Genomic DNA, 27406 nt, shown 5'->3' with positions numbered 1-27406 from the left:
TTTCCTTCATAGAGATAGAGTTACAAATATAGGTCTGAGTGAATACATATGTATACACATGTACAATTGTATCCTAAAAATGTATAATCTGTATGTTATATACCACAATAGAAGTAAATAAAATATATGAAATTCATAACTGGAATAATACTGATTTTTCAGTGTTATATCATAAAGAAATAATATATAAATAAATAATAAATATAAAATAAAAATAAAATATAAATATAAATAAAATACAAAAAATACAAATGTATCTATATATTTATAAATATTTAAATATTTATATAGAAATATGTAAGCAAAAATTCAAATCAACCTCAGGAGAATGGTAGGAATCCAATACATTCTAACATTGTAAATTAACGCAGAGTCCTTATCTTTCTTACATTTAGTCTATGAAATTTTTAATGACAAAACATGCACATGATAAAATTCTTTACTTTTCTATGTTCTCATTATGAGCATTTAATCTTGAAAAGATAAATATGGTATTGTGTTAAAAAATATAATAATGCTTTTTAGTTATTGTGAGGATATGTTAATCTGTTTGTTTGTAAGAGTAAATCTTTAAGTTATGTTATTTAATTACGAAAGGCAAATATCATGGAAGAAATCTTCCATTTATTTAAAAGATTTTATTTATTCATTTGACAGGTAGAGATCACAAGTAGGCAGAGTGGCAGGCAGAGAGAGGGGGAAGCAGGCTCCCTGCTGAGCAGAGAGCCCGACGTGGGGCTCAATCCCAGGACCCTGAGATCATGACCTGAGCTGAAGGCAGAGGCTTTAACCCACTGAGCTACCCAGGTGCCCCAAATCTTCCGTTTTTTTAAAAAAGATTTATTTATTTGAGAGAGAGAAAGAGAGAGAGTAGCTACACAAGTAGGGGGAGAAAATTTCAAGCAAACTCCCTGCTGAGTGTGGAGTCTGACACTGGGCTCGATCTCACAACCCATGAGATCATGACCTGAGCTGAAATCACCAGTCAGACACTTCACTGACTGAACCAAACAGGCGCCCCCAAATCTTCCATTTTGAATTAATTTTTGTTTTCTTTATATTGAACCCAACAAAACCATCTCCATGTTTGCTCTCATTCTCTCAAACTTTAGAAAATGTATACCCACCAGGCTTGAAACTATAGCTTTTTTTTTCCCCTCTGGAGTAGAATATGGCATTTCTTTCCCAGAATTAAAACCACCAGGGATTAAATAATTTTTTAAAAGAAAACCTTAAATTGAAATACTCTTATCTAAGTAGTATTATGTGAATGTGGCTAAAGTAAGAATTATTAATATCTATCCCATAGGGTAACACAACAGGCAGTATAAATTATGAATAATGTTTATTTCAGTCAAGCGTGTAAGTCCTTGGAAGCATGAGCAGCTTTCAGACATTGAGAGATTATGCAGTCTTTGCTAAATCATTTTTTAATTAATACACATAATCCATAATGCTTTATTTCTTCAATTGCTTTTCTCTGAAGTATATCATTTGCATGTTAATTTGTTTTTAAAATTAATAGACACTTTTTATCTAAACTTGAATTAGTGGAATGAATTGTTGGTATTGGTTTTATAAGCTACTATAAATTGCCATGCTGCATTTGTATGGCGTTTTATAATTTACAAAGTAATTGAATATAATATTCTCACATTAATTGGCTATGGAGGCTTAATCAAACTAGGGAGTGATTTTTCTTCGGGATGGAACTCTCATGCCTTTTGTTCAGTGGCATGTGTATAGGTAGCTACGTCCTCCTTTGAAGCCTCCGCAGGCTTCTTTCTTAGTTCCATCTCTCTTATCTGAAGGAGGAAAGACCAAATCTTTGACATAGATGTGTTTATTCTGCAGGGACCAGAAGCAAAGAAGCTATTAGATTGAGAAGGTACATTTTGAAAATCTAATCCTGTAGTGTAAGAACAGTAGATTTGCTAACGGTTCCTTTGAGATACTGGAAATCATGTCTTTGGACTAGTCAAAATAGCCTCACCTCTTAGGAATTTAATAATTGTTTCTGAAGTACCTTTTAACTTGGGCACTGGGATACTGGGGAAATGTCAACAAGCTCATCATGTGGTAAGGGTGGGCAAGATTCCTCTTCTTGGTACTACAGGGATAGAGCATATCTGTTCCACTTAGTGAAACAGACTCTAGATCAGACTGTGATTCTTGAAAGGCTGAGGGATCCCACTGAGATGGCTTTATGCTAGGATCTATGGGACCTCCAAACATCCTGCCACCAGGACAATCCTGTTTCCACTCAGAGTTCCTATCATGTCATTCTAAAGCTTTACCTGGATGTCTACTTTAGATGCTATTTTCACCTGAAAAGAAAAATAAACTTGACGTCCAAATGCGTGGATTTAAGACTTATAGGTAATGAAATTACAGTCATCATCTTCCAGTGATCTTTTTATGCAGTAAAGGCTCCAAAATGCAACACTTAGAAGTTATTATTTTGAAGTGTTTTCTTTCAACTCAAGAAAATGGAACGAATCTGCATCTGAGGGTACTAAACGTAGTAGCAAACTTAGGATTGTTAAGGATGAGTTTCTAAGTTATTGAAGTAATTTCTTTCTAATTATCTTGAAGCAGAGGTAGCAACTTTCAGAGTTGCATGAACAATACTAATATTCCCTCAAGTTTTTGTAAATGAGAGTGTTTTCATTTCAAAATTTATCACAGTAAAGATGTATGTGGGTCTGTTATCCTAATTACTATTTCAAAGTAAGATTGTACTTTAAAAGTACAAATTTGTGTGCCTGGCTGTGCATGTGTTAATGGGAAAATGGCATTTTTCCCATCTGAAAAGGACTGACACAGATTTACCATCCATAAAAAAATATCATGTAGTGAAACTAATTGCCTCAGTCAGAAATCTAAATAGCTTTGTCGGTTTAGAGAAGGATGTTAGCACTTTCTGGCAGCCATAATTGTGATAACAGCCTAACCGAGAACGGTTAATATGGCTCTTTAATTGCCTAAAGTAACGATAGATACTCAAGTGATATGTCATCTCATTTATCATGCTCCATTGTGGTTTATTTGCCTCACAAAACCTTCAACTTGCTTTGAACACTTTTCTGTCAGGCATCAGCTACCGGCTGATTGTTTTCCACCATGCTGTTCTGATTACCACTTTTTAAAATCACTCCTCCTGCTGTTTCTTTTTCTTCACGCTGGTGCATTAGCTGCCTGGAGGGCATTGTATCGAGCTGTTGACATAGAGTAAATCAGTGACTCAGGGAGCTCAGCCTTCTCCACCTTTGCATCCACTTTTCAAACTTCAGTATTTCTGTGATTTAACCCTTGGGATGGCTCTTGATTATCCTAGATTTGAGTTTTCAAAACAGCTTGGTGATTTGCTTGGGGAAAACGTCCTTTTAAGGAATTCCTTGTTTAAAAATTCAAGGTAAGTTGTATTTTGTAAGCCTTAGTCGTAATTTATAACTATTTATTAGGAATGTGTTTTAGAAAACCGAAAAAAATTAACTCTCACCGTTGATTACTAATAAGGTTCACTATCCATAAATTAGAATAGACTAGAAAATGCCCACAAATGAATGAGGATACTTGGATTTCTCAATGAACTCCCCAGAAGCAAGTTAAAGCAATTCTGAGATATTTCTTTCGTGATTGGTGTGGCAGAAGTCTTCATGGCCAGGGTCCTCAACACTAGGGAGTTTCTGCTCCCTGTTCATCACTTTTGGGCTCTGCTTTCCCATAAGGGAAGCTGCCACTGCCATGCCCACTGAAACCTGTCCTCTGATCACTTTCCTCATTCATCCACATAGCTCTATTCAGAAGACCACGAGACTCCAGCCATTAGACCGTTTCCTTACAGTATTCTAGGTATCTGTTGGGGAATCTTTGTTACATCCCACTGAGTGAGAAGATTTGAGGTAGGCAGTCCTGGAATCTTGTGTAAGGCTTACACTGTGTAATCCATGTTTTAGGGAGACTTAATCAAATTTGTCAAGTTATATGCATCGCTTTGGAGGGAAGCCTATCTACCACCCACTTCCATCCCTCCTTTTCATGTTCCCCACTGTGTACACACACACACTCACTCACTCATGCACACCATAGACACTTGAAATTCATATCATACATTGCAGTAGTCTGAGTCTCCTGGTACTACATAATTTTTAATACTTACATAAAAGTCAACTTTTCAATTTTACTGTCACTTATTGATTGTTTCACCACCACTAACATAAAATCCAGAACCTAATGTGTGTTTATAGTAACATATGCATACATTATGCTGAAATCTTTTGTTCAGTGCAATGGCAGGAAAGCCACATTTTTTAAAAGATTTTATTTATTTATTCAAGGGAGAGAGAGCATGAGTGAGAGAAAGCATGAGTGAGAACATGGGAGAGAGCGTGAACAGTCGATAAGGGCAGAGGGAGAAGCAGACTCGCCACTAAGCAGGGAGCTGGAGGCAGGACTTGATCCCAGGACCCCAGGACCATGACCTGACACGAAGGCAGAAACCTAACTGACTGAGCCACCCAGGCACCCCAGGAATGCCACATTTTAAAGATAAATAGGAATAGTCTGTCATGTGTAGAACAATTGTAGAAATCAAACAATCTCAGCAATGATGCTAAACTATTCTTTTGTCGAAAGTATTTCTGATTTTAGACAATCCTACCTTTGTGTTTTCAACAACAACAACAACAAGAACATATAAAAGATCTAATGTGTTCTGGATTTCTTTAAAAGATTCATGTTCGCATTTCTGAGTTTGCATTAGTTTGAATCTTTAGAAAGGTCAGAGGCTTAAAGCATCCAGAGAGAGAGAGAGAGAGAGGCAGCGTGTAAGTGGGAGTGAGCACATATTGTAATCTCGTCCATTACATGGCTTTGGGAAGATCTGCATTCACATGTAGGTGGAGAGCCCTGCCTCCACCTACCTTAGGTTCCCCAAGTTCAGTGCTAATTTTAGGGTTGTCTGTTACCCTGTTAGCTGACTTGGTATGTATACAAGTATCGGTTAAAAGGCTGGGTGCCTGCTGGTCCTGGGTCTGCATCTCCAAGCAGAGATTCACGCTGTTGCTTGCAGTCAGGAGTGGTTGGGAAGTTTAGAGCATCCTCTCAGTTGAAGGGTGTCCCGATACCGTTGTGGATCAGATTTGGGTTTAAAATGTGTCTTTTCCACCTATCAGCTGTGTGACTGTTACTTTATTTCTATGAGCCTCAGTTTCTTCATTTGTAAAATGCAGAGCTGTCATAAGGAATAAATGGACTAACATGTCCAAACGTGCCCAGTACTTGAAAAGTACCACCACTAGCATACAGGATTGCTGTGAGTAATATCCACAGTAAACTGGTTTGATTAGATAAAACCTGGCAAACCACATTTTCAGACAAAGCTCTTAAAAATCATCTGTTCTATTCCCAGTCAGAGAATAAGTACCTAGAGAAATTCCAAGCCTGGAGAGGGTCTGAGAGAGAGAGAAAGAGAGGGAGAGAGGGAGGGGGGCAGAGAGAAGGAGAGTGTTCTTTGGGAGTTGTATTAGTTCTGTGCTTTTCTATATGGATACCCAGTGGCATACAGCTGGTACAATGAAATTGTACATTATTAATTTATTTTTAAAGATTCCTTAACTTGATGTACACTTTTTCCTTCATCTCTTCTTATATGAAACCCAATTAGAGAAGAAGGTGATGTGTAATCAATACTTTTATTCACAGGTGATTTTCCTTGAGAAGCATTTACAGTCAATGCTGCTTTGAAATTTCTGTCAGCTTAAAGAACAGAAAAGTGCCATTCAAACCGAATTAGATTGTCCAATGATTCCATGAACTATCGACCGAGTGAGGAGTTCTGATGCACTTTAATTGAGCCTAAGGCTTCTTATATTCTTTTAAAATGCCCTTAGGTTGGATTGTACAGAGTAAAAGATAGGTGTTTATTTTCAAAATTGACTTAAAGTATTATTGAAACAATGAGAACTCCAAAGACTCAGGGAATTCTAAAACTAAAAATATCTGCCTCTTTTTTTCTTGTCACTGTGCTCTTTGAATGGGTAGCTCATAGTAATAGTCTGTGCGAGAAGGCCCTCTGTTGAAGTAACCCAGTCATTATGATAATGTAGTTCATCTTTTACCTTTTTTTCTCTCCAATTTAACTCTAGCGCATACTAAAGCCCCTGAGTCAAGATTTCAGATAAATAGCATAGAACTAAAATAGCAAGATGTAATACGATTTTTCAAAACCACAATGTAAAATTTGTCAGTAGTTAGGTCTATGATCTTCAAAAACATTGGTAAAGACTTTCAGAACTAGTTTAAGTTTCGGTAGTGAAAATCGTCACTTAAAAAGAAAATTTTATAATTATTTTCCTCTTTTCTTTTTTTTCTTTTCAATTTCAGGGTCAACCTGGTCCTCAGGTAAGTGAACTCTTTCCTAATAAATTAATTTCAGCTTAGGATTTCCTCCGTGTGGAGATTTTTCTGCAATTCTTTTCAATGGCTATAAAAAAGCTATGAACCAGTAATCATGACACCACACAGTAGAACAAATATTTCCCAGGAGTAAAGCTCTGGGGCCTCTCCAGGGTTTGTGAGCCACATCAGCTGTTGGGCCAGATGGCAAATTTAACAACGTACTATCATACAAAGCAAAACTCTAAACTGATCTAAAACAGTGCCACAGGACTTTAATGTAAGAATAAATGACTTAGTAGATGTCAGGTATGAACTGGTTTGTGTTAAGTACTGATTAATCACGTACTAATAATGTTGCCGTAAATCCACACAGACATTATTTAGACCGTAATCATACCAGTGACTTTTGATTCATTACAGACAGATATTGAATTTGATCTACATTTTCAATATAAACCAACTGCTGAAGACATGATTTATAATTAAATGTGAATGCAGTCAACAGAAAAATCTTTGGAGCTATAAATCCTATTGAAGAAAATGAGGAAATTTTAGGAAGGGGAGGAATGTGTAGGAAGATGAAAGTATAAAAGAAGGGAATGAAATGGAGAGTCAGAAATGAAGAGTCAGTGAAAACAACACACTCAATATTAATACTGATTGTGGTCTGTAGGAAGCTATGGAGAAGGGAAACCCATTATTAATGTTTTTACCTTTAACACCATAGTAACCCTAAACAACATAAATATTTATTGAGTTCCTCTTATGTCTCTTTCCCCTTGATATACCAAATGCTATTTCTGTCCTAAACTATTTAGTAAATAAACAATTTTCATAATACCTTTGTGGGTCAATATCTATATTGTTGTGGGCTAAATCTCATACCAGACCTTGAGGATATTATTTATAGTTTTTATGAGCTCAGTGTCTAAGGCTATCTAACAAAATAAACAAAGAAACCCAAGTACTTCAGTAGAGCAGTCCTTTCCATACCACGCTCATGAGAGAAAGTTTGGCATGTAAGTAACTTATACTCATATCAGAGAATACTCTTATTATTTGTGATTTCCACACTTGCTTTCTAAGTTGGCTCAATTTTTGGAGGGAAAAAAAAACCCAGAAAAGAAAGTTGTAGCTTATTTCCCAAATTTGAAACTGCTACATTATAATGGGATGAAGTCAAATAAAAGGTGCTTTGCATGATTTATTTTATTTAATGCTTACAACAGCCTTGCTGTTGTAATACACGTGTGTGTGTGTGCGCGCGCACACACACACACACACACACAGAATTGGAAGAGATCCATGACTCGCATGGGGTGATACCATAAAACTGGGGGCAGAAGTCAAGAATGTCTGTAAAAACCTCTATCCCAAGCACTCAGCTCACAAGAGAAGACGAAAAGGTAAGATAGCAGAGGATAAAAGAAGTTGGAGTGCTGGTTTAGAGATTATTATAATCTGTAACATATTTTAAGTATTAATAGGACCTCTGTCTTTGCTAGGATCACCTCTGCCTCCCCTAAAGCAGACTTTTAGATAAGGATTTGGGTATAAGTAATTTATTTGGGAGACAATCCCAGGAAGCACTGTGAGGGCATGGGGAAATGACACAGGAGAGACAAGAGGGCCAGAAAACATGTATTCCTGAGGAAGCTGTGAGAAACCATAGAGCTTGTCTCAGAATTGCTCACTGAAAGGCTGGGGAGATTGATGTATTTATCTACTAATTTCCTTTTCTCTATTGTTGAGAATGGTGCCTGGGTGTTAACTCCCCGACACTTCTGGTCTGGCCCAGGAGGTCCAGCGCTCTCCAGCTGCTAGAGGAATGCAGGCAGCTTTAGGACGTGTGGGACCTGCATCCTCACACTGCCTTGGAGGGAGGCAGCAGTGAGGGTTGGCACCTACATCTGGAACAGCGTCCAAGTGCAAGAATCCTAAAGACAAAACAGAGAGGGGAAAATTCAGATAGAGATATATAGACTTGGAAAATTGGACAAAAAGACAGCATTGAAAACCTATTAGTTAATGAGATGTTAAAGAAAATAGCTAAGAAGAAGAACATGTTCATAATAAATCTTGAGTTTCTGCCACAGTTAATGAGCAGAAGAAAGATGATAAACTAGCGATAAGCCAGCATAGGGAGCCAAGAATGGGCAGGACATTATGAATCACTGTAACCAAGATTTGAAAATATATCATGGCACTTAAAAAATTAAAGTCTATCTAACTGCCTGTGCTTGAAAACTTTGGAACCTTTCAAGGAAGATAGAATTGGCATTTTAAAACAGTGACCTGCTCTGGTTTTCCTTCATCTTGGCTATCTGTTTGCCTTTAGTGGACACTCAAATCACATGATCATTATTTTCAAAATGTCTCCCTCTTGTCACAGCAAAAGGATAAGCAATGGACTCAGGAAGAATTAGCATGAGGGAAATGCAAAGCCAGGAGATAACTCACATCATCTTTCTATGGCACAAAAAATAGGCAAAGAGTTTTGTTGGTATGTCCCCAAGGAAAAGTCTTGACCTACCTCTTAACTCTACGTCATCATCCTAACATTTTTCAAAAGAAACTTCCAAATTTAGATTTTAAATTAAGTAATTCTTAATGGAAGTTTCCATTTAGTGCTTAATGATTATTAACTATGTACTGATATTTTTATAAATTATAGATGTATTTTGATATACAGTCTCCATTTTTATTTTCCCTACCACCTATCATAATGTATTACTTTCCCAGCCTCTAATCTACTCTTGGGAAATTTCTGCTGCAAAAAGTAGAAACTAAATAGGCTTTTATCTCCAAGAACAAATTTTGTCTCTAAAAATATGAACACATAGAAATAAAGTAGTAAATGTGATTATCAATATGTACAGCACAGTTATAGTATTTTATACAATTATATCTTACATTACCATGTTACCACAAATCCACTTTTTCCTGAGTAAATTTATATAAACTACACATTAATTCTGTTTAATATATATTTATGATGTAGATAAAATGAGTAAGCAAGCAATGTACATTTAAAACTTAAATTAGGAAATTTTTATGGGTTGTTAAATACTTGAAAGTTTTCTTTTATTTGATCAAATTTCTCTTAAAATATTCATGTTCTGTTTTTTGGTCTACTAAAAATGATTTTATTCACATACAGCACATATAGTGTGTACAGGAACTTATAATTTGGGGTATGTCTTCCCTTTTTTTCTTTCAACACTTTGGTGACTTAAAATGATACCCAATTTCTTCTTGAAAATCTACTTCTTTAATTTCTCAAATTTTTAAGATTTCTGAGCTTAAATTCTTCAGAACTTATTTTTTGATATTTATATATGTAAGTTTCAATGCAACCAAAGTGTCACATTCCTTCCCTGCTAATTCTGCTCCTCCCTTATCCCTGTGTCTTCTTAGCACATATTGTTAATTGTGGGGAAAGGGAAGAGCATGAACTTCGTAAAACTTTTTCCTTACTCTCCCTCCCATCTCCCTTTGCAACTAGTTAAGGGAGAAAAAGGAAGAAGAAAGTTTGCTACCTAAACAAGATTTCTCCAAACAAGTTCCCTTAACCAGCCCTCAAACCCAAGTTTCTCTCCCGCTCCCTAAGTCATAACCATGTCACCGAGGGATGACTCCTTAGTTGGACTACCTACTGTACTAAAAATCCTTACTCCCACTGACTGATCCCAAATCCTAGTTTACAGTGGATTTTCCATTAAGATAGCATTGTCAAAACATTTCTAGGGAACAATAAGAATTTTTTTGGGGGGGTGCATTAAGAGTAGGCTTTGTGAATTGAGCTAGGAACATAAACCATCTTTTATTAGGATTCCTGTGGGAAGATACAATCAGATTTCCAAACAGCCAACTTCCAAAAAAAGGGTTGTCAATGTTTGAGCTGAGGGGTTGCACCTCCTTTAAAGTTTGCTAAAGAACTTGGACAGAATTATAATCAGCAACCTGTTTTTCATGTGCAAATGTTTATGTAGTAAAGTGTTCTTGCATAGAGCATTCCCATGTCATCTTATTCATGGTATTATTCAGTGCAAGTCTCTCCCTGAGAGAGGGAAAGGCAAAATTCTGCTTCTTTGGTATCACACCTTCTTTAGTTAGGAGTTCCAGATTAATAAGGTTTTATTTTGTAGACTGATGGTAGAAAGGGAAAATGTCTATTATTCAGGGAGTTCTTCTGATGATCTTCTGAAAGTCGAAGACAGCTTAGATGGATTTAACTTAGATTGTTAAGAAATCGTGAGGCCTGCAAAGCTAAATGGCAGAGATAGTGTGAAACTGAATACGAAAATAGGCCTTAGGGAAGAGAGGTGAGTCTTTGCATTTACCTAAATGGGTAAGCAAATGGTTCTTGACAAGGGAAATGAGATGGTGAAAGCATATTAGGAAGAAGAGGGGGAAAAGGCAATTCTAGCAGCTGTGGTTAAGATGGGAAAAGAGGTAGAGAAATGAATGGAGAGGTTGCTGCTGTGAATCCATTGTATCAAAGCAAATCAAATTGGAGAGGAAAAAGCATGGGATAGGGTAAATCATGTCACAGAGACTGGGGAAAGGTGGTTGGGTAAGAAGAGAAAAAATAAGTGATGAAAGAGCAAGTTAGGGAAGAAAGGAGGAAAGGAAATGAAAAAAAAGACAGACGCGTTCTTGTATTTCAAACTAGAGGTCCTGAGAATTTTTTGGGAGGTGGGGCAAAATTTATTTATTGAAATGAAAGTCACCATACTATTTATTCATTAATTCATATGAACACAATTTAAGTCAATACCTTAAGGATTTATTTAGCTCCATGTACAAGGCACAGCAATAAGGCTATGAAATTGTGGCACAGAAGACAGATCCAGTCTTTGTTCCTTTGACGGTTCTTTTAATATTAATAGTCAAGGAGGGTGTTGAAGTTCTCTCAACTTTTGAAGACCCGCCATTCCAAGGATGAGTTAAATTCCACCCAGAATCCTGCCCTGCACCTGCACATCTAATAATCCATAGGTGTAATGGGGATCTTAAACGTGAGGCATTTAAGAAGATTCTTTTCCAACATGCAGATGACCCATTGCTCTAAGTGGGGTCCTGGTGCCAGGCCTTAATTCCAATGATTGAGGTCCTGCCCACATTCAGGCACCCCTGTTCTGATAGCTGAATCCAGGCTCCCCATGCCTACTATTCCCTGTCTACATGACGCTCTTCATCCTAGGTCCTCCTCTTCCTCTTCTCTCTCCTACCAGGTGTGAGAGTCAAAGTGCTCATGCTCTACGTAAGCACAGTGAAATCCCTCTAGCTCACTTCCTATCTGACAGAATCCCACATTTCTATGTCTTTTGATCCTGACTTCCTCATTGCCATTGTGCACACTGTGAGGACATGACTGCTACCTGCCTGGCCAGTCAGGACTGCGAGGGTAGTGAATCAGGAAAGAGAACATGGCAGCCTTTTCCTGTCTTGATGGTGGAGATATCGAGGGGTAGGATGGAGAATAGCAGTGGCCAGTGTCATTCCATGTATGTCTGAAGGATACAGTTTTTCTGTCACGGCTCTGATGATGTTCTTCTTCTGACTCCAAAACTTTAAATTTCACTATGATTACCACTTAGAGGCCAACAAAATCTAATTATTAGCCCGACATTTAAATCCTTGGATTTGGCCTGTTTTTTCCTAGCCCTATATCCCACGAATTTTTCATTTAATGCTCTGAACACTATCCTTCATCCAAACTAGATATAGCCATGTGCATTTTTTCTCTCTTCAAATATGTTTTTCTTCATTTATCTTTTCTTAGAATACCCTCTTCTCAGAACTGTTTCCCTCTTAGATAGATATACTCAGATATACTCAGTTTCCACACATCCAGATATGGTCACCTTTCATACTCATACTCACATGACATTAATTCCAGCAAGATATCTGCTCTCTCTTTTGTTGAATCCCCACAACACTTTATGTGTTCAGCTTTTTTTTTTTTTAAGATTTTATTTATTTATTTGTCAGATAGAGAGAGAGAGTAGATGCAGGGGGAGAGGTAGGCAGAAGGACAAGAAAGCTCCCTGCTGAGCAAGGAGTCCAGTGCGGGACTCAGTCCCAGGATTCCAGGACCATGACACAAGCCCAAGGCAGACACTTAAAAGACTGAGCCACCCAGGCATCCCTGTGTACAGCTTTTTATACTCCTTTACACTAGAGGGGACATAGACAGCGAAGCTTAGATAGACTGCACGTCAAACCCTAGATTTTCACTTATAAGCTCTGTGACCTTGGGCAAGTTACTCAGTCATTCTGAGTCTCATTTTCCCCATCTGTAAAGCAGAGATAATATTTCTTACCTCAGCAGATACATACAGGAGTATTAAAATAAGATAATATAGGTATAACTTTTAACACAGTGCCTAGTACATGACAGGATCTTAGTAAATATTAATTTCCTCCTTCCATTGTACTTTTTCCTCTTTCTATTATATTGTAGTCGTTTATACACATCCTTTCTCTCTTGACTACTAGCTTTTATGGTCTTCAAAGGCAGAGCTATGCTTTCTCTCATCTTTAGTATCCTCCCTAACACTTCACTTAGTACCTGGTACATAGTAGATGTTCAACAAATATTGTTGAGTTATGAACAGTAAATGCAGGAGTTTAAGGAAAAGGAAGTTGAGGAAGAGAGAAAACTATCAGCTCTTCAAGATTCTAAATACCTTGTCAGTGATACCACGTGTCATCAATAATGCCACTTAAAATAGGCCTCTGAGGTTTCTAAGCTCTGAGATTTTACTGAATATTTGTCAATTTTAATATCCTACTTCCACTTGGTTTGGCGAGTTTGGATACCTTTGTTTCCTTTTATTATAGTAGTTTGTTTATACTGATATTTAATATTTGGTAAAATAAACAGATTACTTTAACCCAGGGCCACACTTAAGATGTATTATGTAGATTTTAGCCATTCATTTGTAGGATTCAAGGCTTATCTTTAATTTTTAATAATCAAGACAGTTATAGAAAGTAGTTTATGGTGGTTGTGTTTCATGCCACATTTCTTTAACAATAACATTCTTCCACTAATAAATACTTTAATAGAAATTATAGAAACTAGCTTTTTAAAAAAAACCTTCTCAGGAGTCCCTCTTGTACGCATTATAAAGATATAGTGGCCTTTTCTTCACCCCCAATAACTGCATCAGCATGTTATGTAGAAGGTAGTGAGATACACAGAACCACTATATTAACTGAAAAGCACCCCTTCTGTACCAGGGGCATTTCTTTTGCATAAAATTTTCAGAATTTCAAAGCCCTCCTCATAACTCTCCTTTGGAGTTGCATGTGAACATAAAGGAGATATAATTCCCTTAGGAATTTGGAGGACTAATGCAGCATGTATGTTGTAATTCTGTATTACTCAGTGAGAAAAAAATGTAAGAGAAAACCACAAGCAAATACCATCAGACAACTGCACATGAAGGCGTGGGGCTTCCATTTGTATTTTTTCAAATGCACTTGAGAAGTAGAAGATGTCATATTGCCTTTTCCCCCCAAATCCTTTTTTGCTGTTTTGTTGTTGTTCTGACATTGTCACTGCCATTTCACAATATTTTACTAAAATGTACAAGAATCAAGCTGTGTGTGTCTTGTAAGGAATTATTCCCAAATAAAATAGTGTATTTTGGGACAATATTTAACTTTCTGTTCATATGTTTTTAATTACATACTAAGCTCCTTCTAACCTAACACTTCAGCAATTCCCATATTTCATGTTTGTGTTCCAGTCCAGCCTTTTTCAGATCCATATAGTCTCACTTGGGGGCAGGGGGAGGACATGTTCATTCTCCAAGAAATTTGAAAAGCATGTGTCTGTGTGTGTGTGTGTCTGTGTGTGTGCGTGTGTATAGAAAGTATTTATTTTACTCAATTCATTATAGAACTATTATATTAAACTAGTAATGTATTCATTTGTGAATAAATTATGTTAGATCTGAAAAAGCAGTATCATTCCCCACCATCTTTATTTTATATGGTGGTTATATGATGAAGAATGATTACAAAAGTCTGAACATTTTAGAGTTTTTGGTATTTGATTAAGTAATTGGTTAATTGAAAGACTCCCCTGTACTCCATACAGCTTATACCTAGATATATTTATATACTTAATACTTTGTAAATATAAATTTATAGGGGCACCTGGTTGGCTCAGTGGGATAACCCTCTGCCTTCTGCTGAGGTCATGATCTCAGGGTCCTGGGATTGAGCCCTGCTTCAGGCTTTCTGCTCAGTGGGGAGCCTGCTTCCTCCTCTCTCTCTGCCTGCTGCTCTGCTTACTTGTGAGCTCTCTCTCTGTCAAATAAGTAAATAAAATCTTTAAAAAAATAAAAACTAAAATATAAATGTATATACTATACATATAGTATAGCAGCTCATTTATTTCACTATCATCCATGTATCTTTTTTAAACATGATTTGTGTACTGAAACTTTGATTTACATATGCTGAAGTTATCAATCCCTTTTCTTTTTTTTGTATCTCAAAAATACCTATAAAATACCAATAAACCTTCTTTATATGCTGTTGATATACATAGAAAATGCACCTTGAATAAATGTCTACAATTGGGGCGGCTAGGCGGCTCAGTCGGTTAAGTGGCAGATACTTGACTTTGGCTCTGGTTGTGATCTCAGCGTTCTGAGATTGGTTCCACCTAAACATGGAGTCTGCTTGTCCCTCTCCCTCCCCCTGTGCCTCTTCCTGCTCTCTCTCTCTCTTTCTCTCTGTCTGTCTTAAATAAGTAAATAAAATTTAAAGAAATAAAATAAATGACTACAGTTAATAATTCAGATTTAAAGATAATTTTATATATATCTGATGATGAAATGACTGAAACAACTGAAAATATCAGCTTTTAGCAGTCTGTTTTTAAACAGAGCATACAGAATATGTTGAGTAGAGCTCAGGGAATGGGCTACATGGGCAGATGCCTGCGTTTAAATACTGGTCATTTACAAACTGTATGACTTTGGGCAAATTATCTGTTTCCCTTCAGTTTTTCAGTGTAAAACAAAGGTGGTTGGCTTAATACATACATACTTAATACCGACTTAATGAAACATTTAGAACAGTGTATGGCACGTGTGTTATTATTCAAGTCTTATTTATGCACATGTAAACATCTGCATACAAACCCTCTCACATGAGCACTCACACTGACACAGCCGTGATGTCATATAACCCTTATTATGGGACCTCATCTGCTGGATAAATATCCAATAGAATAATGGCTTTAAGTTAAATAGTTCAATTTTAAAATTAAGAAATTCATGAAAAGTGATTATCACTACTAGGTATGATTCTAGTATAGGATTCTAAAACAAATATTTAGTACATACTTGTGTATTTAATTCTTTCTAAAGCTGGTGAAGAGTTTTAGTTAAAAATACTGTTCTTCAGAGAAGTAAAATTAATTCACTTTGAGATGTTTTAAACTTCAAAAAAATTGTGAATTTTCTGAAATAATATTATATAAGTGTATGTAATTTCACATATATGTTTTTATGGATTCTTTGTTTTGATAATTTTGATATCCTAACCAAAATTCTTTTATTTTTCAAGATTTTATTTGTTTATTTTTAAGAGAGAGAGAGAGCGAGGGAATATGAGCAGTGATGGGGCGAGCAGGGTGGGGGGAGAGAAGCAGACTCCTCACTGAGCAAGGAGCCCCATGTGGGACTCAATCCCAGGACCCCGGGATCATGACATAAGCCAAAGGCAGATGCCCAACCAACTGAGCTACCTAGGGGTCCCCTAACTAAAATTCATAATTGGCTAAATTTATTTTCTTTCTAAATATTTCTAGTCATATTTAATTGATTGCTTGTTTTAAATACAGAATGTATTTATTGCACCATGTGGAGATTAAAATGGAGGAATGCTGTAAGATAGTAGGTAGAAAGATAGCTCCAGAAACATTTTATTCTACCTTCTTTCTTTTGGGTAGGCCACATTAAAACTTAGTTTAAATTATAACTACTGGAGATTCTACTACCTCCCGTAGTTAATGTGAGCCTTTATACTTCAGGTTTATTTTTTTCAAATGGCCAGTATATTTAATGCTAACTATTTAATATTTAGATCAGGCATAATCTATTGTTATAATTCACATTCAGTAAATAGACTTTCTATAAAAAAATACATTGAGGGGCACCTGGGTGACTCAGTGGGTTAAGAATGCCCCTTCTGCTCAGGCCATGGTCCCAGGGTCCTGGGATAGAGCCCTATATCAGGTCCCCTGCTCAACAGGGAGCCTGCTTCTCCCTCTGCCCCTCTCCTACTCATGCTCTCTCTTTCAAATAAATAAATAAAATCTTTTTAAAAAGTACACTGAGTTGAAAACAAATCAAAGGAGATGCATCCTTAATTGATAAAGTTGAATAAATATTGAGTATTATTTAGTAAGAATAGTTATGACAAAATTAAAAAAAAAAGAATAGTTATGACACAGTTCCCTTGAAACCTTTTACCTGGCAACCTGAACTATGGAGCTATTTGGAAAAGAATAAACACAGTGGGGGTTTCAGTTTCCAAAAGAAATCTTATCCTTGCAATAAACTCAGGGCCACCATTTACACTCGTGTAGGTTGTATACTGTGCAAAGCTGTTCAGCAAACAGACAGGGAAGTCTGAAATTCAGCTCATGCTTCAACGTGAGCTCTGGAATGGGGCTGCATCTACCTGGAGGAAAGCCTCCTTATCTAATTCACACAGTCTCAGTGTATACCATCAGGACCCTGAATGAAGTACATGCAACTTACTCGAAGAAGACAAACCAGTCTTAGTGGTTGGCATCAGGATCTGAGATGAGAACAGTGTGTTCAGGAAGAAATGTAGAGTGGGCAGTAGGCATAGTCCTGGAGAGAAGCCACAGCTGGGTGTGCAGTAGTAACTGAAGTTGTGGAAATGAGTGATATGCCCAGAAAGTGTGTTATCGAGGGTAAGATAAGTCATGGGTGGAGGAGGGTTAGTTATGAATTACAGAGAAAAAAAAGAAAAGGAAGTTCTCCTACAGAGGTGGTGGAAGACCCAGCAGAAGGCGTTGCCAGAGAAGCTAAATGAGGAGCCGTTAGCGCTATGAACTATAGTCACCAGGTTTCCAACTATGAGTTTACTTAGAGACTTTAGTGGTCTGGTGGTTTCCAAGGCAATACTGCCATGGTTTTAGGAATGACTCAGTATTGAAAATGCGGGAAGAGTAAAAATAGAACATTCTTTCTAAAAGTTGGGAGTCACAGGCAGGAGGTAGACAGGAGCCAAAAACATCTGTCCTTATTTGAGATGAGCAAAGAAATGTGTATTTCATTGAGTAGAGTTCATCTTCAAGAAACTGTGCAAACTCCTGGGTATATATCCTAAAGATACAAACGTGGTGCTCCGAAGGGGCACGTGCACCCGAATGTTTATAGCAGCAATGTCCACAATAGCCAAACTGTGGAAAGCGCCTAGATGTCCATCAACAGATGAATGGATAAAGAAGATGTGGTATATATACACAATGGAATACTATGCAGCCATCAAAAGACATGAAATCTTGCCATTTGCGACGACGTGGATGGAACTAGAGGGTATCATGCTTAGCGAAATAAGTCAATCGGAGAAATATAACTATCATATGATCTCTTTGATATGAGGAAGTGGAGATGCAAGGTGGGGGGGTTTGGGGGGAGGTAGGAAAAGAAAAAATGAAAAGATGGGATTGGGAGGGAGACAAACCATAAAAGACTCAATCTCAAGAAACAGACTGAGGGTTGCGGGGGGGAAGGGGGATGGGAGAGGGTGGTGGGGAAATGGACATTGGGGAGGGTATGTGCTATGATGAGTGCTGTGAAATGTGTAAACCAGACGATTCACAGACCTGTACCCCTGGGGATAAAAATACATTATATGTTTATTAAAATAAAAAAAATTAAAAAAAAAAAAAAAAAAAGAAAATAAAGCAAAATGCACTTTGAAAAAAAAAAAAAAAAAAAAAAGAAACTGTGCAAAGATTTTTTATTCCATTTACTATTAGTCTTTATTCTCTGAACTAGAGTTATGAGTCAACAGATGAGAAATTGTAGTGACCCCAAAAAGCACAACTTCTAGCTGAAGTCAAATATATCCTCATAAACATTCATTGGAAGCATGTTGGCCATACAGATATCTGTGGCTTTTTGAAAGTCAACAGGTTATTCAGGGAATACTAATTTTGACTCTGATAACTTCTTAGAGACCTCTGTTGCAAGAAATCTGATAATATATTTATTAATACTTACCATGTATAAGGTACAAGACTACATTTGAATTAGGAAGAGAAGAGTGGAAGGAAATAATATTTACAGACCATATGTTCTTTTAATTACTTCCTGCAATTCACATATGAGGTAAATATTGTTTGTTCTGTTCCACAGATGCAGAAACCGAGGGTCAGAGAGGTTAAGTGACCTGCCTAAGGTCATGTTTTAGTACATGTTAAAGCTTCCAAGGCATTGTTTGTTATATTTCCCCATATGCCTTTCTCCTTGCCCTTAGGGGCCCTGATAGCTTACTATGAAGCACAAATCTTATACCTAGCATGGTGAGCTGAGTTTTATCAAAGTGTCACAAGTGCTTTAGGAATTCAAAACAGGGAAAACATCTCCAAAGGAGGGTCAAGGAAAGCTTAGCGAAGAGAAGTCACTGAGATGAGCCATCAATTATGGGTCATAAATGACCGTGAGATTGTAGAGGAGTGGAGACAGGATGCTTACTGGAGTAACATTCGTACTGGGACTAACATTTCTTTCAGAAACTCAAATTTCTGCTGTGGTTATTTTTTTTTCTTTCCAAATAGCTCCATAGGTCACGTTGCCAGGTAAGAGGTTTCAAGAAGGTGTGCAATAACTATTTCAAGTCTAATGATACTTAAGGAAGCTTATTCAGTAGAAAGAATGGCAGAAACAGAGGTACAGCGGTGACAGCAGTGAAGGCTCCTCAGAACTGCTGGTATTCAAGGCTGACTGGAGGACAGAATCCTCATGTTGGGGATCGGGCAGGGGTGGGAGAGGGGATAAAACACAAAAGGAAAGTTAGGAGTAGATCATAGAGGACTTCGGACATAGGCAAAAGTTTACACTTCAGTCGGTAGGAATCTGAAGGATTGCCTAAAATAAAATTTTTAATTATGTAACTACTTCTTTGGGGAATTTTCAAACATACTCAAAAGGAGAAGAAAATGGTATTATAACCTGCCCTAGAACTGTCACCCAGCTTCAGAAATTATCAGTGGCTAATCTTATTTCATGAATTATTTTCCCCTTGTTTTTCTCGTTTGTTTTGTTTGCTGATGTATTTAAAAGCAAAACTTAGATATCTTGCCATTGCATCTGCAAATACTAAAATATGAATCTCTGATAGGGCCTTTTTAAAATATAACCATCATTTCGTTATCAACACTAATAAAATCAGCAATAATTTCTTATTATCATCATACCCAATCCATATTCAAATTTCCCCAGTTGTCTCAAACATGTCTTTTTGTAGATGGTTTGTTTGAATCAAGATCCCAAACTCAGTTGGCATTTAATTGTTATAACTCTTCAGACTCTTTTAGTGTCTAGGCCTCTTCTTTTGAAAAATTTTCCCACAACCTTTGACCTATATATAGAATGCCCCACATTCTGGATAGATCTAAAGAATTCCTCGTGGTGCTGTTTAACTTGTTCCCCTGTCTTCTGTATCTCTCATACACTGCAAGTTCCATTTAGAAGTTTGATTAAGTTCTGGTTCAGTTTTTAGGAATAGTCTCTTACAAAGGTGTAGTATACTCCCTTCTTCATTATATCAAAGCAAGTAATATTCTGTTGATCAGCAGGTCAAGTGCTATTGGCCTGATTCCCTGCAACTTTTCTTGTAACAGCTTTTGGATCCGTGACGGATTGTTGCCTATAATGACTTTTTCACTGGGCCCTTGACAGTTTTGGGGCTGAGGAATATGTTCAGAAATGTGCTTTAGGAAACATAATCTGACAAAAGTATGTAGGGTGGAATAAATTGAGGGAAAACCTGGAGAGGTTGTAGACTATTCCTGTTTTCCAGGAATAAGGATGCTGGCAACAAATATGGAAAGATAGATTCAAGGGATTTGGTGGAGAATGAAATCTCTGGGACTTGGCAATAGATTCCATTTACCGAATCAAACATAACACTGACCTTTTAAAGTTGGAGGAGTAGTGGTGTGTATAACGAAAACAGGAAGGTCAGGAGTCATGAGTGGCTTGCAGTAGAAATTGAGAAGTTTGGTTTGAGAATGATGAGTTCGAGCTGATGATGGCATATCTTGGCTTAGACATCTGGTGAGCACTTGGGAATGCAGCACTGCAGCCTGGAAAAGAATTGAGGACATAAGTCAGGTAATAATTAAAGCCTTGAGGGTACATTTGATAGCTGATGAAGGAGTAAAGTGAAAAGACAAAAGATTTAGACACAAATTTGGGCAGTCATGACATGTTTGGGTTTTGTCAACCCTTACTCCCCAAAGCTCTGGTTTATTTAGTTTTAGTTTAGCCCAGGTTGACTCCTTTCCAGGGCCTAAAGACTGGCTCAGCAGTTTCCCTTCTCATAGCTTAGCTTTCTTCTTCCTAATGGAAAGAAATGCCCTCAAGACCAATATGTATTTCAACTCACGTTACTTTATTTTTCCTAAAACCAGACTGTAAAAATATGATTTCTACTCTGCTACCTCCTTTCTCTTTCCTCAAATACAATTTTCTTTATTTCTATGGCCCATCTATTATTAAACAAGTTTGATGGAGATAGGAGATGATACAACCTTAAAGTGAGGGAATAGAGGGCAAAAGCAACTTTTCTTCCTTTTAAAATTTGGAGAGCACAAATGGATGTGTTTGGAGAGCAAGGGGAAGAGCCCAAGGGAAATGTATTGGTTGAAAAGACAGTGAGAGCGATGATACATAGCAGGCAAGGTTGGGGAGGAGGCCCGGGTGCCTAGGTAGAATATTATCTTTGTTCCACAGGGAGAGGAGGTGAAGCTACAAAAGAATGTGGAAATGGAAAGCACGATAGTTGTAGAAGCTTACATTAAAAATTTTTGGACCTTTTGGTCAACGGCAGAGAGTGAGAGAGACTGGGCTTCTAATTTATAGGGGAAGCTTGAGAATCATACATAAGCCCTGAGATTCAGGCTCTCCTGGTCTCATTTATTTTTTTATTTTTTAAAAGATTTTATTTATTTATTTATTTATTTGACAGATAGAGATCACAAGTAGGCAGAGAGGCAGGCAGAGAGAGAGGAGGAAGTGGGCTCCCGGCTGAGCAGAGAGCCCGATGAGGGGCTCCATCCCAGAACCCTGGGATCATGACTTGAGCCGAAGGCAGAGGCTTAACCCACTGAGCCCCCCAGGCACCCTACTCTCCTGGTCTCATTTTATAGTTGATTGTTTTTTATTCCTTCTCCATATCTCTTTAGACTCAAAGAGGTATCTGTCCTTACCTCTGTGTTGTGCTCAGTTGCCCTTCACAAAACTGCATCGTTTTATAAAATACAACGAATGAAGCAAAGATTCAAGGTTACCTGCAAACCAGGCTTTCTTGAGTAGCCTGGGCAAGGTTATGTTGGGACAGTATATTAGGAAGTATGCTGAAAAAAGCTATTATAAATTAAACCCACGGTGTGAAGAAGGCTATACTTCTGAATACACTCGAATTCTATGGAGGAGGGTAAGAGTATTGTAGGATAGCTTATACCATTAGCTGGAAAATCACAGGGGCTACTGTGGGCATTTAGAGAGCAAGTTGATACTTTCTTTCAACAAAAAGAATGTTTAGGATTCCAAGTCTTTCACCATGGAGTTCATTTTATTTGACCTCTTAAAAATGAGTAAGAAAAAAAAAGCAAAGTTAAACAAAAAAATTTTAGCAGTCACTTAAAACATTTGGATATAAAGGATGAGGCTAGAGAGATGGGAACCCTTGGTTTTGATTGGCAGGAGCAGTAATTTGGCTGTATTTAATTTGTATTGTGTTAGAAAAGAAAGCCAGAGTGAGCTTCCCCGATTCCTGCTGTTTTATAAGCCCTTAACTCCATTGAGCTACATCAGTCTTACTTCTGAGAGTCCTTTTTAAATGTTTGGTTTTTTCTAAATTTTCTTTCAGTGCTAGATCCCACTAATTGTTTCCTTATGGCAGCTGCTTATGATTTAAGACTGATCGTGGGCACCTATGGTGCCTTGTTCAGGGCTTGAACTGACATCACAAAGGAACTTAAAGTTACAATCTCACCACAGAAAATGCCCAGACAAGAATAGCTGTAAAAATTAGTTTTGCAATAAGTGGGGCTGGTTTTAATATTTGAAATTTCTGTTTATACTTACACTCTTTTCTGCTGGGTCTCTTTTAATCTTCAATGCAAAATGAAAGGTGTAAAGTCTGAAGCTATAAATCTGTTTATAGCTATAATTCCCTTCCCTGACTTAGCAGAGTTTGACACTATAATAAACACGGTTCTTCTGCAGCAACATTGAATCTGGTTCTTGTATAATTCTTTATATGTTGCTGCTTTGAACACTGAGAATTTTATTGCATTCTTTTCATTCTGGGTGTTTTAATTCAGCAAAAATTGATTGAGCACCTACTATATGCTTAGGGCAACTACGTAGTTCTAGGACCTAAAGCGTAGTCTTGGTTAGTCATTAAGTAATGGGGATAAAACTACAGTGAACTGCATTTGTCTTGCTTTGGTTTTCTTTTGGTAATAACTCCTAAATATCAAGGTAAGCTATATTAAACCTTTGTATTCTCCAAACATTTTCAACCATACACCTATCACATTTCTTACCACATGGCCTCCTGCTTTTAGGAAATCAATATATTTGCCTTCTTTATCCTCAGGTCAAATATCTGAAGAAAAAATGTTTATATTTATGTTTACCATAATTAAAATATTAAAAACATTAATTGTGTACTTAATAATCACTACCATTGGTCAAACAGGCATTCTATAAATTGTTTCATGGATAGCATTTTATGTTAGCCAAATAATAAACATTGTTTTTCCCATTTTACAGATGAAGAAACTGAGGCTTAATGAGTTTAATTAACTTGCCAAAATTCATACAAGTGATCACAACCAGGATTTCAGTCTGAATCTGTTTGACTCCAAGGATTGAGCTCTTAAACACCAAGACACTTTATGTAGTTTATTTTGAAATAGTTTCTCCAAATTATACCTTCGCTTTTTAAAAATTTTTAAAATATTTTATTTTTAAAATTATTATTATTTTTAATTATTTTATTATAGTTATTATTTTATTAATGTTTATTTATTTATTTTTACTTATTTGTTTGTTTATTTATTTTATTTATTTGAGAAAAAGAGAGAGAGAGAGCACACACGTGAGCACGGAGAGGGTCAGAGGGAGAAGGAGACTCCCCAGTGAGCAGGGAATAATCCTGGGACTCCGGGATTGTGAACTAAGCCCAAGGTAGACACTTAACTGACTGAGCCACCCAGGCACCCTGATACTTTTGCTTTTTATTTTTATTTTTATCTGAAGCATTTAAAAAGAAATTATATGCAAACACACACACACACACACACGTGTGCGCGCGCACACACACACACACACACACACACAAATCTATACTTACCTATAGGCCCTCCTACATTTTCATGTCAGGTTTTCCATAAAAAGTTTAAAATTTACACACTACCTCTTGAAGTCATTTGCAAAGTTAAAAGTCTATGAAACAAAAAAAAAGATGATTTTAGGAAGAAATGTCCCTAAAAATATGTATTACACCAGTAAAGCAGAAAACTATAGAGTTCAGGGTTTTTAGGTATATACTTGGAAGAACACAAGTTCACATTTTAGTTCGAAGTGAGCCTAAGCTAAATGCATAAAACACTTCACTCAGAAGTATGGTAGATTTATTGACATATAAATAGCTAGGGTCCTTGTTTTTCAAGTTAGCACTGGATTTTTCCATTGTTAATACTATTTGCAGTATGATTTTGTGAGTTTCAGATACCTGCTAAAAACTACCAAATTCAATTTATTCATGAATGTATGGCTGAAGAGCGTCTATCTCATTGGCACAATGGGCCAGTTCATGCTGCAGTCAGAGAGTAGGCAGAAATCTTACCATCTGTAGAACTTAGGCTTTTATCCTACTTGAACAAGGGAAAATGGGTTATTTCCTATTTCCTTGCTCTGTAGGGGTCTGTGAACATTGATAAAACCATGTTTGCAAGAATGCCTGAGAAAGGCCCATGCTGTAGAGATTGTTGTCCTTATCCTTAAAAAACTAGGGAAATTACAGCTTTCAAATATAGTAATCCCACAGTCAGCTTGCAGTTTAAAAAGCAGAGGAAGAAATGTAATAATGGTGTACTTTATACAGAGGAAGTGTGGCTGCACAGTACAGCCACCCTATGTCATCTGTTCTCCTTTTACCCAACAGTGACAGTAGAGAATTTTCTCCCCTTCTCAGCTACTTGTAATTGGGCCAGCCAAGGCCGCCAACAATCAATTTGGATTTGAATACCCCTAAAACCAGATTTAAAATTCTTTATGGTTCACTTGGCTCTTGAGCTCCTGTGTTCATCAGAGTTTATGCAGTGTAGGTCAACCATTTTCTGCTAATGCACTATGTTGTGAACTTTGAAATGAGTCACCATGTTGGTGATCTGTCAATGGCTCTCATGTCCATTCCATTAACTGGTCTTGTTGGTTCTATCTGAGAAATGTCTTCTGAATCCAGAACTTTTCCTTTGCTCCCATGATCATCTATCTCCTGGACCAAGTCAACAACTTTCTAAGAAAGATAGCATTCCATGCTCTCAGAGTCCCACAGAGCACACTCGATCTTACCACTCCCTTGTTAAATTGATGACAGAATTTGGCCCAGGGACTTGGGTATTATTAGCCAACCTTCCCAAATCTCTTCCCCAAATCTTACTATTCCACATTTCCACTCCCCACACCACATATGTTCTTACAACCCTGAACTCCTTGTCTTTCTCTGATAGCATGATGTTCTTTCACACTTGTGCATGTTCTCCCCTTCTGCTTGATCTTCTTTACTCGTTCCCAGTCCCCTTTATGTCTGGCCGACTTTCAAGAGCCAGTTCCAGTATCATCTTTGGAACTCCAGTTCTCCCACTTTCTTTTCTGTCTGTAGAGCATTCCTTCCACTGATTACAATTATATTTACATATCTTTCCTCCAAACTTACAGCACATTGACTGGCTGGTTGTTGGCAATAGATGCTTAGAAAATAAAACATTCTGGTCTTTGTAACTCTTTGGTAATGAAAAGATTAATCAGAAGAAGGGTTGTTATAGTCCAAAAATGAAAATGATCTACACTTTTCAGGGATAAAAATCATAACTCCATTCTTTTTCTAGCAGCTCTGGCTGCCAAGAATGTCCGGGGTTTGCTTTTTTTTCCATTTTTTTTTTAACTTCTAGCAGAATTTAGTTTTGTTTTCGTGATTGCCATCTTTAAAAAAATCATTCTCGCTTTAGCTTTTGTCATTCAAAGTAGGTAAAATTTACAGTTCTAGTGAATGAAAGGTCTTAACTGGGATATCCAGATTCCATGAATGTATCTTTTCCAGCTATATTTCAATTACTTTTGTGCAGATTGAAATCCAACATTTTACTGAATTTTACAACAATTTTACTCAATTATTGTGCTTCTCATTCATAATGCTTTATTTTGGTTTAATAATTTAATCACAATAGATAATAGAGCATGGAAAAAAAGATCTAAAATCTTTGTTACTAGGATAGAAATGGATTTGGGGGGCTGAAGTTGGTATAGAACCAAGATCCATATTAAAGGCTTGGTACAAACAGGATTGTTGCCATAAATTCTGAACATGAAGTCATTTGATTAGGGGCTAATTTGAAATTACCACTGGTATTTATATGTACATTGGTAGTAAATTAATAACACTCTAACACCACTCTAAAGAAATGTTCCAACTACTGAGTAAGAACGTTAATAATAAAAGCTTTGGTAACACTTTAAAAATTCATGTAATTAGGGCTAATAAGATAAAAACTTACTAGAAATAATCATCTCAAACATTCTTGTTTATTTATTTAAGCAGACATAATAAAAGATCCGACTCCAACCTACCAGACCAAACCAGAAGGAAAGGAATCCCAAAACAAGCCTTACATAAAGAGTCATAAATAATGACTCACTATTACCTTATTTATGACCACTAATTTTACCGTATTTACTTACCATTGACCTCAGCCTTGTTTTAGCAACAGTTTTATTTTCAAATAGCTGCCAGTCACTGATACTGATACCTGAACAACAAACATGTCCACTAACTGCTGGAAACAACAAAATGCTGTGTGAAATATACTGTAATTCAAATATTCCTTAATTTTATTTATTGCCTATCCTTTAGCTGATATCAGTCTAAAGACAAAATAATTTAAATAGTGACCCAGCTTTAATTTTAAAAGTTAATAATCAAAGAAACCTTTCTTTCCTCTGCAATATTTTGACCTAGAAGAAAACCATGGTCCCAAATTTTGAAAAACTGTCTGTGTTTACTAAGGTCATCCACTTTTTTCTTCAAATTCAAGCCATATTTGCAGTGAAGAGGATCCAATTCAGAAAGAAGAGTGGGATTTCAGTTAGAGCAGAAGAAAACACCTGCCATTAATCCCAAGAGCACAAGTGGGGTCTGGAGTGTCCGAAGCAGCCACCACAGCTGTGAATGGAGGTTGACCTCTGCTTCGGTTCTGTATTGAGCTGGCAGGTGCCAGGACGCCATTCAGTCTGCTCAAAAACAACCTCTTTTGAAACAGCAGTATTTTATTGCTCAATTGTGAATGCAAATTTTTATGTGTTCATGAATTAAGGATCCTTGCTTATGGCAAGCTGTCTAAAGAAGTCTAGTTTTCATATGTGATTTTGGCATTAGTCATTGAACTTTGGGGAAAAAACTCATCCCTGCTCACCAC

The 27406-nt window shown here is 36.9% G+C and overlaps 1 protein-coding gene across 1 annotated transcript in view; it reads left to right on the top strand.

Moving 5' to 3' along the window:
• The window catches only part of COL25A1 (collagen type XXV alpha 1 chain), a gene marked incomplete at both ends in the record, with an annotated part of 459205 nt that overhangs the window by 270639 nt on the left and 161160 nt on the right, over window positions 1–27406 (top strand). The window contains one exon of the mRNA XM_080796594.1: window positions 6388–6405. Within this exon, the coding sequence (XP_080652720.1) occupies window positions 6388–6405 (18 nt within the window). The remainder of the gene's footprint in view (window positions 1–6387; window positions 6406–27406) is intronic.

Source organism: Martes martes, assembly GCF_963455335.1.
Source record: "Martes martes genome assembly, chromosome: 2".
Lineage (NCBI taxonomy): Eukaryota > Metazoa > Chordata > Mammalia > Carnivora > Mustelidae > Martes > Martes martes.
This window is presented reverse-complemented; position numbering and strand designations above follow the sequence as displayed.